Below are 10960 nucleotides of genomic sequence, written 5' to 3' on the forward strand. Positions count from 1 at the left end.
AAGGAAGAACTCATTCTGCATTTGGGAGGTTTCTCTCCACTAACAGTTATATTTTTACAGTTTTTAGGTTTTTTTGGTAAAAGTACAGTAACTCCTCAATTTAAGTCATCCTGGTTAACGTTGTTTCGTTGCTGATCAATTAGGGAACATGCTCATTTAAAGTTGTGCAATGCTCTACTCTTACATTGTTTGGCTGCCTGCTTTCTCCAAAGCTAGCAGCCTCCCTATGCCCCCCTCCCCCACAGCGCCTCCTACCTGCCGGCAGATACCAGGAATCAGCACCCCCCCACCCTCCTGCCTGCAGCAAGCATCTGGCTTGTGGCATTTTGGGGGCAGGAGGGAGGAACAAGGACTTAGTGCGCAGGCTCCCACTCCCTCCCCTGTCTCCTGCCGTGGGAATCAGCTGGCTTATGATGCTTAGAAGGGAGGGGAGAGGAGTGGAGTGGGAAGTAAAAGGGGAGGAAGTGGGGGGGGGAGAAGAGGCAGGTCAAGGAGGGGGGTTTGAGGGAAGGGGGGAGTGGGCAGGCTGAAGGTTGAGCTCCCCCCTGCCCCTGGTGCTTGCAGAGTAGGGGAAGCTGCTGCACACGCTTCTCCTAGCCTACAGCACCTCCAGCCTCCTTGCCTGCCTCATCTCCAATGCCACTGGGCTGTGCCTGTGTGGGGTAAGGCAGGGGCACCTCCCAACTACAGTACAGTTCTGTATGTACAGTATGTTTGTAAACACACAGCACATGCACACTACCCCCGTGTAGTATTAAATTGCTTGTTTAAAATGTATATAATGCATTTTGTCTGGAAAAAAATTTCCCTGGAACCTAACCCCACCTATTTACATTAATTCTTATGGGGAAATTGGATTTGCTTAACATTGTTTCACGTAGTTGCACTTTTCAGGAACATAACTGCAATGTTAAGTGAGGAGTTCCTGTAACATTAGGCGCTGTAATTTAGCTACAGTGATGTATTAGTTTAATATTCTACACTGTTCTCAGCAGAGTACAGGAATTTGTTATTGAGTTTGAGGCCATTTGACAATCTTAACTAATGTACAATATTAGTATGAAAAGCTTTGAGAAAGCTCATGTACTGTATTTATCCTAAGGCTAGCTCTGTCATGCCCCCAAATAGAAAAGTCTCACTGAAGACAAATAAGTTAAAGTATCTTTAATATTTTGAGATATTTTATTGGTTTTAGTACAAAACAGCTAAGGCTAAAACTTGCTAGCTTAAAGAGGATCATTATTGGTGAAGTTTCTTCTGGGCTGTGAAATAACACTCCAATGGATCAGGAAAGATGAAGCAGAGATTGAAATGGCAAGTTTCCTACTTTTAAGACAATGAAAACAAGAGGGAATGCTTAAAAAGAATCAGACACTCTACAGAGCTATACTGAAATTAAAAAAAATAAATTGTTTCAGTGTAGGTAGACAGACATTACATGACAATTTATCAGAAAAGGAAATATCCAGTAATAACAAAATTATTCCTACACTGCAATCTTTTAGTTCAACTACTTCATTCAGTAATCCACTTCCTACCTGGAAGATTCTTTATAAGGCCTCTCCCCACTGTCTAAACTTCCTACTGCTTCTACCTTGAAAAGGTTTGTTCTGCATAAAACCAGGAAAGGCTTCCCCAGACCACTGATGGCCCAGCTACCATAGTCTGAGAACTCTGTTTTAGTGCTAGGATGACACTGTTTATTTGTAACTATTGCAGTCTCAGACTCAAACACCACGCAGCACAGCAATATAGGATGTTAGCTTTTGAGCAAAACTGCAGCTTTAACTTTGCTCCTCTTTTTAAGTGTACCACACACTGGTTCAGGACTGCTTTACAAAAAAGCTCTGCTTTTAGATCCAGGTGTCATCCTCCTGACCACATGACTCGCATCTCTCATACTTAAGGCCACAAAAAGCTTTTCTACTTTGCAAACTGCAAACATTTTCTTCTCCATTGTAGTCTGATGCTATGAAAATAAATTCCAATAACAATGAGAACACATTTCAAATTCGGAGGTTCTTTAACCAGAAACATCCAACAGCACAATGTCCCCTTTTCTTCCTTTGTTCCTTCTCTTTGAAGGCACTTCTGGATTGCGTAGTACATGCTCTTTGGCTGCTTCGATAATCAGAACACATAAGGCCTGCGCGCTAATCACTCCTCTTCTTTTGTATTACTGGTCTCACTTTCCTGTTTATCTGCTTCTTGGTCCACAGACTTTGTAGCAATGTCTTCATAAGGACACAGTCTACTTCGACTTCGAACTCCTGGCTGGTATAGCTGCATTGCTGGACGATCCTGAAATAAAGCAGAAGGTATCAGACAGTATGATGCTTTGGCTACAAGACAAATTCCTATCATTTCTAAAGGGATGATACTAAAAAAGGCAAATAGACCACCACACAGACCACTTCAGACTTTCCCAAAACACTATTCATTATTCAGTGACACCCAACATTACAAGTTCAATGACAAAAGAGTAACTGCTCAAATAGCACAGATGAGAATGCTGCTTTAGATTATACACCCAAGTATTTTAAAGCATTCACAAGGATAATATTAAGGAACAATTCAGTTTGTCCACTTCAAGCACACGAGCAAATTTCAAAGCTTCTCCCAAGGAACATTTTTTTTTTTAACTAAAAACATGAAACACATACACCGTAGATGCTGCAAATGCAGAATTAATGCACATCTAAACTGGATGTATTCCTATCAATGGAAGGAATACATATTTTGGGAGTATTTTGCATATAGAATGATATGTACATTAACATGGGGTCTGTGCTATGACACTGCATAGCGGTGCCTCTCTTATACTTGATGCAGCAGCCTCTGCAGTGTTTTGGAGAAGGTATAAATAGCAGTAGCTGCCTGCCATATTGTTTTCTCTTGCTTATAGAGATGTACTTACTGGCATTAACCCACACACAGCATCTGCAAGAATCTGGTCCTACCATATCAGTTCTCTGGTGACACAAAAGTTAAAAAGCCAACGTTTATCTGCTGGCAAAACCAGGACAGACATTTATTCACTTTTGTTCACAGCTGGACTTATACATAATTCCTACAAAGGCAAGAAATTTGCCAAGACCAAGTTCATTTTAGCAGCAGCAAAGCTTATAAAAATCTGTCTATTTTCCCCCTCATACATGATGGCAAAGTTTACAGTTGAATTATTATAGGAAGGAGAAAAAAAGTCAAAAAAAGGTAAGAAATTGCATGACCCTCCCCTTAATTAACATTTACCATAAAACCATAAACGAGACCTTATAGAGTGAGTGTGAATTTAAAGAGAGCCAGCACCTTATTTCTGATGCGATCTCTCTTAGCCGCATCCTCTTTTTTGTCATCTTTGGTTATTTTCTCAGCTTTTTCTGTGTTGCCTGTAAAGTCTGGAAGCTCATTTTTCCTTCCTTTCTCTCTGACTGAGTTTATCTCCTTTTTAACCTCTTCTTCTCTTTTTCTAAAAACTCTCTCTTTCTCAAAGCGTTCCTTCTGCCTACGACGCTCTTCGTCTTGGCGTCTCTGTTTCTCCCGCTGCAGTCTCTCATATTCTCTCTCTCTTTCAAAGTCTCTCTCCCGGTCTCTGTAATCTTTTCCATATTCATCTTCAGATCTGTATGAAAAAACACAGCGAGAAATTAAGCTTAAAAGACTGGATAATCAAAATCACAGATCTGTGTAATCAATACTACAGCTCCAAATTTGCATCAATATTGTCAGACACGGATTTGTAGATTTTGGACAAGAGTTAAAATATCCTAGAAGCCTACAGTCATATTTTACTACAGATACAAAAATAACTGCAGTGAGGATGTAATCCTTGATAAAGAGCGAGAACACTACAGATAGTCAGCTATGTGACTAGAACTGTGGGACTTCTTAACTCCCTCTGTGGCCTTGGAAATTACTTAAATCTGTGCTTCATTCCTCTGACACATGGGGGAAACCCACACCTGTATACATCACATGGATGTTGTGAGGATTAATTATTTCAATACATGGTTGTCATCCTGGCATACGAATGGCCATACTTTTCCTTCCTGCCACGGCCTCTAAAGGGATATGCATTATGAGTATTGTGGACTTAAAGTGGCCCCTGTGCTCTCAGAAGCTGCTATAAGTGCAGTCTATGGAGCTGTTCTCATTCATGCTAGAGACTGTACAAGCCCAAAGCCAGCCCCAGAATTTGGAGGGCACAGAAGTGGCTTAAAGCCATCTTTGCCCAAGGGCTGTGCTTCCTGAATTGGGCTTCATCTCCTGAGCTTTTCTCCATTTGTAAATATCTTCAACTGAAAGCCCAAGTGTTATTGATAAAACACTACAATTTCTTCTATTAAATGAACAGATATGAAATAGTTCAAGTCCAGATGGACCCCTCCTCCCCCGATCATGAGTATGCTCTCCCAGACAATTCAGATCAGAGACATTTCTTCATTTGAATTCAAGAGCTGTTCCTGCACAGCGCAGCCTAAGTTTTAAACTACTCATTTAGAAGGGCTGGGTTTTTCTGGTAAGTCATATATAGTAAGTACTGGAATACTAACTTTTTTGCCTTCTCCTCTTTAGTCTCTCCATCGGATCGTTTGGCTGACACGCTGCTTAGTGCGCCAGCAGCCTTTTCTTCCCTCACATTTTCTTTTTCCAGTTTCTTGAACCTCTCCTTTTTCTCCAAGTCTCTTTCATCTTTCTCTGGTTTCTTAAGTAGCTGTCAAGAAAATACATGTTCTATTTAATCAAAGGCTCATTCTAATTCTACTTTGCAGCACAGTATAATTTAGCTACTCGGCTGAAGTGACTTCTGCTTAACATGAGAAATATACATATATGTAACTAGTTATTTCCATACTCCCTGTGCTCAGAGGCAGTAATGTCTACAACTAAAATAATGATCCCAATCCCAGAATAAGATTAATTTCCCTGTACAGTATGAGAACAAGATCAAATATATCCAGTTACCCAGATTATATTAAATTCATATGTTCTGGGGAACAAAAGCATATACACAAGTATTCAAATGAAAATTGTTTATTAAAGATAAACTAAAGCAACTAACAATCAACATACAAATCCTTACTGTACTTTACCAAAAGCATGAACATTATGAAATAACTAGTCTACTCCTTCAAGATCATGAATTACTCTTGGATAAGTATTCAGTGAACACATTTTGTATGCAACTTTTACAGGGAAGGGGGAGGAAAACAGCCTATAACAATGACATGTTCTGTACCTTAATCTTTGGTTCGTCCTTTGATTTATCCCTTTCTTTCTCTGGGCATTTATCAACTTTCTTCAGTTTTTCTGCCTCTTTTCTCTTCCTTCTTTCTTCTTCTTTCCATTTTCTCCTTTCTTCTTCTCTTTGTCTTTTTCTTTCCAGTTCCCTTCTTCTCCTCTCCTCTCTTTTTTCTTCTCTCAGTCTCTGGAAGGGGGAGAGGGGGACAAAAATCACATATTTCCCACATTAGAAAAAAAATTACTTTTAAAAAGTTCCATAAGGTACCATGTCCTGAAATGACACAAAATTCTCTAAAATATACAGCTTTATAAACATTTGTGTCTCCCTTCGTATCCTACTTTTAAGCAACTTATTGACAGCATCAAAATTCACTGGAGCAGCATTATTATGTATATTTCAGAAATCATTAACTGTATATTTTAATGGAAGTTAAAATGAAAACACCCACACATCAGAACCAATCCTAAAAAGTTAAACACACCTGGAAGAAAAATAGGTTCATAGGAGAGAAATCACCAAGAGGGCATTAACTTAAATCCTGGTAGCTGCAAACAGTATGTTAAACGGAAGATGGCTTGCCAATCACACAGCTGCAGCTCACATGGCTCAGTGTTCCATTGTGACAAGGACTGTTATTAAACCACCATGTTAAGCAAAATATAGCTTGATATTAAGACTCTGGAAGCCACTATCAATCCCTGCTAAACACACAGTTTGTTAAGCATGAACCCAGGTTATACCAAGTATTTGGGATAAAGAGTATAAGAAAACCCCACCCCATTTTAAACATGATTATAATCGTTAGACTGAGGCCCTGTACACACTACATTTTTCCTCTGCAAGCATGTCCAGCTGCACTGCTAGATCTGCTCCACTACACTGGCCATCTGCTGAGCAGCATGGATTCAGTTAGGCAGCAGGATGCAGTCCTGTAGCAGAACAAACAGTTGTAGGACATTTCCGCACCCCCCCCCTTTTTTAAAGTTTCACGACTTTCTTCTGAGGAGAGAAGGAAGCACTCCCACCTACCTGAACAATTCTGTAGCTCTGGGAGAATTATGTAAAACAAGATCTTTAGATCCATTTACCACAAAAGAAAATCTTACTATACAGACATCACTGTACATACACAAGTTCTAAGAGCAAGTTATCAAAAACTGTAACCAAAAAGATTCTACATAGATTATACAGAGAAATCATACCTGTTTGTTTTTCAAGAAGTTCAGAAGGGGAGTTGTCTTTTTAGCTAAATAAATATTAAGAACATAAATATTTTTGCCTTTACAAATATCAAGATATGTTTTCATAAGTTAGATGGGAAAGACTTATCTCAGTCTATCTTAGGTTTTGCTCAGTTTCAGTCTTACTTGTACCACAACTTCTCTCTCTCTTCTTGAAATGTATACCCTTCATTTACTTAGAAATAGCTATGTCTCCTCATTTAATGTTTTAGCTAAACTAAATGAGTCATAACTTACATTTATATATCACTTCCCATCCCACAATACTAATATTAAAGGAGCCAATGCACCCATCACTGGAATTTAACAGCACATAACAGGTGTTTAGTATAGGTAGCGGAGAAGATTACTATATTGCAATTTAAACTAAGCAGAGGGACTGGACCAGGGATGAATAAAGTAGATATTCACTAACAGTATTACTCTAAGGACTTAATGATACTAAATAATCTAAAAAGGAAAGTAGAGTCCCCAAAGTTCAAAAGTCACAAACCTAGAAAATATTGTACTTTGTACGTCTTCCTATACTGAGAGAAGAGGTTCACATACAAGATATCAGTTTTCATACCTATTAATTCTTTGTTTCTTGCCTCTATTTCCTCTAGTAGTGTTTCAGGAGTCGATGTTAACTTTTCATCATCTGCACTGTAACTTTCCAAAAACTTCTTATACTCTGGGTCTGGAGAGAAAGATCGGTTTGTGCTACAAAATACACATACTGACCCCTCTTCTGGGAGTTTCAATAGTTACTCTGCATTTTCAAACTTATGAACAAACAAGAATGGGTTATATAGTCGTATGAGCTGCTGCCCGATATTTGTCTTTAGCCAAGTTAAATCTAACTCTGAGGCAGGAACCAAGTCTGGTTATGTTTTGTAAAGTACACAATTAATAGTAATAATGCAAGATTTTAACAACTTTATTCCATAGTGTGCTTAAGATATTTTATTGGTTTTGCAGTTGTCTATTTTTCTTCTAGTGTACCAACCCTGTGAAAGCTAACTGGGACAAGGACCATCTTTTCATTACATGTGTGGGTGTTACCTAGTACAACAGGACCCTATCCCTTGCTGGGGACCACTAGGTACTATCATAATATCAATAATACCTTAAGTACTTTTGTTATAGTAAAACAGACAAGTTATTTTGAAAAACAGAAATGTAGTTGTTGCATGTTAAGTGTTTAGTATCAAACATTATATTGTTTGGGGGGAGGGATAGCTCAGTGGTTTGAGCATTGGCCTGCTAAACCCAGGGTTCTGAGTTCAATCCTTAAGGAGGCCATTTGGGGATTGGTCCTGCTTTGAGCAGGGGGTTGGACTAGATGATCTCCTGAGGTTTCTTCCAACCCTAATAATCTATGGTTCTATGATACACTAGGACACCGCACAGTCAAAATAAATTAAAATTTTTGTTATCAGATACCATGCACCACATAAATCTCCACATATGCATGCATACAACAACCAACCCTAGTAGTTATACCATCATCAATAGTCCCAGTTTTGGCATCCTTTTTCTTATTCTTCTTTTTTGCAGATTTTTGGAAAGGTGCAAATTCTACTATGGCAGCATACTCCTGACCTGTTAAATGTAAAATGTTAAAATTAATCACCAAAGTAAAAAAAACCCTAAAACACTAAATTCCTGACAGTGTATTATATTGGGGGAGGGACACTGGGGAGTGTTTATAAAAAACAATACTAGAATAGATAAATAGATAGTAGCTATGAAATTTGTGTTTATATATCTGACCACATGACATTATTTATAACCCTTTCATCGCAAGAGGATCTCAAAGCACTTTCCAGCCTATACACAAAATACATACAAAACTACATTAAAAGAAAGTTAAAGTTGCAAAATGTAATACTCAAAAGTTAGGAAATGCCAGAGCTAAGGTTGCTCAGGCAACCTTAATTCAGCATCCTGACAGTTACGCATTATGATCACATGCTGTTCCCCCAATTCCTGCTTCATTCACCCGGAGGGGGGGGGGGGGGCGCAGAGAACACTGTGTGTTCAACTGGGAATATGGAGAAAGGGGACATTTCTGTTCTGACAAAATCCAATATGATTGACAAAAAGTCCATGTAGAACAGAGAAGTAGTTTCAGAGAATCTAGGTAATTTAAATTGATGCTTGGAACCTGAAGCTGGCCACTCAATGCCTTCTGAATAACTGAGGCTTCAATTGTCATAGCTCCATTTCACAAAAATGAACTGGTTGGTGGAAGATGCAAAATCAAAAAATTAAAAGTAAAATCTCTCTTAAAAAAATACATCTATAAAAATATCCAAATAAAACAAGAGTTTCGGGTGAAATTCGGGCCCCACAGAAGTCAATTGGAAACAGTGGCAAGACTCACATGGGGCCAGAATTTCATCCAGAATGTGTGTGTTAGAGGATATCAGCCAAAACACCAATAAGCTTTAGTATTAGGCGCTGAATGCTCCCAACAAACCACATAACAATATACTGCAGTGACAGTTAACTAAACTTAGATTATGTACATGTAAATTACTAATGAACTAGAATTCCTCTTGAGCGGTTTGTTTGGAAAATTTAGCACTAATACTGCTTTAAAAGGGATTTTATGGTTGTTATTTTAAAGTGTATTTAAAATCTACTACAAAAAGTGCCATGAAGTTTATTGAAAAGACTACATGCAAGCACCATGTATTTAATCTTGATATATGGTGCCCAAGTATAATTATGGCACTAAAAGAAAGTGTACAATAAGAAAAAATTGGGAATAAACTACCTGACAATCTCATCAAATATATCTGATATACAAACATTTTAATATATAACCAAGTTTTATGTTTACTTGCCTTTGTGATCAACAAAAACATAACCATCAAAGCGATCCCTGAACAGTACTATGTCTTCTTGGTTTTTAAAGTTGATGTATGCTCTGGAAAACATGTAAGGATACAAACTGCAAAAGGACAAAAAATAGCAATGTGTAAGGAAATGAAGCTGGCTAGTTGCTTTTGATTTTAACTATATACACTATAGACAAGTGTAAATTAACTGACATAACAGAGTTATGTGAAAAAATTGAAACCTGAAGTGTTGTACCTTGAATCGTTAGCAAAAAATTCAAAATAGTCATGTTCAGGCAAAGGCTGAAGATGTTCTTCAAGCTGTTCCTTAGTCAAGCTGGGAGGCAAGCGTCGAATTACCACCTTAACACAAGAATTTTAAGGGTGTAAAATTATTGTCTGCCCCTGACTTTATTTCAGATTTCTTACTTGAAAGATGCCATAGGATAACAAAGCTAAGTCAACAACTGTGGCTCATGTGGAAATCTATTTCACCCAGCGCGCTTCAATGCCATTTTTATATCCTAAGGACTGAATGACCTAGAAACATCACAATTCTTCAAGAAAGCACAGAAAGACTGGGGGCCTGATCCGGCACCCACTTAAGTCAAAGAAAAGACTCCTACTCACTTCCCAACGGGAGCAGCCTCAGGCTTTAAGTGAGGACATGTGGCTCGGTGATTAAAGCAAGGAATTCAAAGGCAAGATGCCTGAGCTCCGTTCCTTAGTCTTCCATTAACTGCTACTTTGAGCAAGTGACTTGGGCCAAACGTTGCCCAAGCGGTGGCCAGCGGGCCCGGAGGCCAGGCAGGCCTTGGCCCTGCAGAGCGCTGCCAACACGCGGAACGCCACGCGAGCTCAGCACCCCCCGGGCTCAGCACCCCCCCGGGCAAACCATCGGATCGCGGCGCCTCCGGCTGGGCGCCGAAAAACGAGACACCGCCGGACACTCGCCGCGTTTGTAAGCGGTTCCCGCGGGCGCCCTGCGCCTGCCTGGCCCCATCCCCAGAACAGCGTCCGCGGGCCCCGCCCAGGGGTCGAGGCGCCGGGGCCCGGGGCAGGCGCGCAGGCCGGGGCACGGGAGAGGGAGAAGCGCCGCCAGCAGCACGCCCCGGCCCCGGGCTAGGGAGCCCCCAGGGCCGCTCCCCCGGCCTCACCTTGCTGAGCGTCTCCTTCTTGTCCTTCGGCCGCTCGGGCTCCCCGCCCCCCCTGAGCTCCAGGGGGCCCCCGGGCGCCCGCTTCTCCTTAGGCCTGGTGTTCTCCTTATCCTCCTTCATCCCGTTCTCCGGCCCACCGAGCCACGCCCCCTGCCGCCCATTGGCCGCTGCGCCTCTCGCGGGATCACAGCTTAAAGGGCCACGAACAGCACCCCGGGGATGGGCGCTCCCGGCATGCACTGGGGCTAACGGGGGCGGCCGCTCCCGGCAGGCAGGTCATCGGGGCCATGGGCAGTTGCCGGCAGCCGTGGCATGTCGCCTAGCGCGGCCACCGCCCCAGTCTCTGAGGGGGACCTAGCCCCGCCCTATCGCTGTTGCACTCGTGACACTTCCAGCAGCCTTGGCCTCGGCACAATGGCGGCGGCGTGATGCATGATGGGTAGGCGCTGCCCCGTGGGTCGTCCTGAGGCGGGGCTCATGCGCATGCGC

The 10960-nt window shown here is 41.3% G+C and overlaps 1 protein-coding gene across 1 annotated transcript; it reads right to left on the reverse strand.

The window, feature by feature from the left end:
• Window positions 1-1149: 1149 nt before the first annotated feature.
• UPF3B (UPF3B regulator of nonsense mediated mRNA decay) lies at window positions 1150-10881 on the reverse strand. Its single transcript, XM_045029508.1, has 10 exons — window positions 10472-10881; window positions 9571-9677; window positions 9321-9427; window positions 7972-8070; window positions 7055-7165; window positions 6448-6491; window positions 5240-5428; window positions 4554-4714; window positions 3310-3622; window positions 1150-2301 (listed from the first exon to the last, which is right to left on the reverse strand). The coding sequence occupies exons 1-10, from the start codon at window positions 10589-10591 to the stop codon at window positions 2158-2160; spliced, it is 1395 nt and encodes a 464-aa protein (XP_044885443.1). The 5' UTR covers window positions 10592-10881; the 3' UTR covers window positions 1150-2157.
• Window positions 10882-10960: the final 79 nt, after the last annotated feature.

The sequence above is a fragment of the Mauremys mutica genome, chromosome 9 (genome assembly GCF_020497125.1).
Source record: "Mauremys mutica isolate MM-2020 ecotype Southern chromosome 9, ASM2049712v1, whole genome shotgun sequence".
Lineage (NCBI taxonomy): Eukaryota > Metazoa > Chordata > Testudines > Geoemydidae > Mauremys > Mauremys mutica.

Excerpts from the sequence above, each read along its gene's own strand:
- UPF3B (XM_045029508.1), bottom strand. The coding sequence starts at position 10,591 with ATGAAGGAGGATAAGGAGAACACCAGGCCTAAGGAGAAGCGGGCGCCC. Across the intron at positions 9,428-9,570 it reads TTTTTTGCTAACGATTCAAG|TTTGTATCCTTACATGTTTT; the intron begins GTACAACACTTC and ends GTCCTTTTGCAG. Across the intron at positions 8,071-9,320 it reads TGTTTTTGTTGATCACAAAG|GTCAGGAGTATGCTGCCATA; the intron begins GCAAGTAAACAT and ends TACATTTAACAG.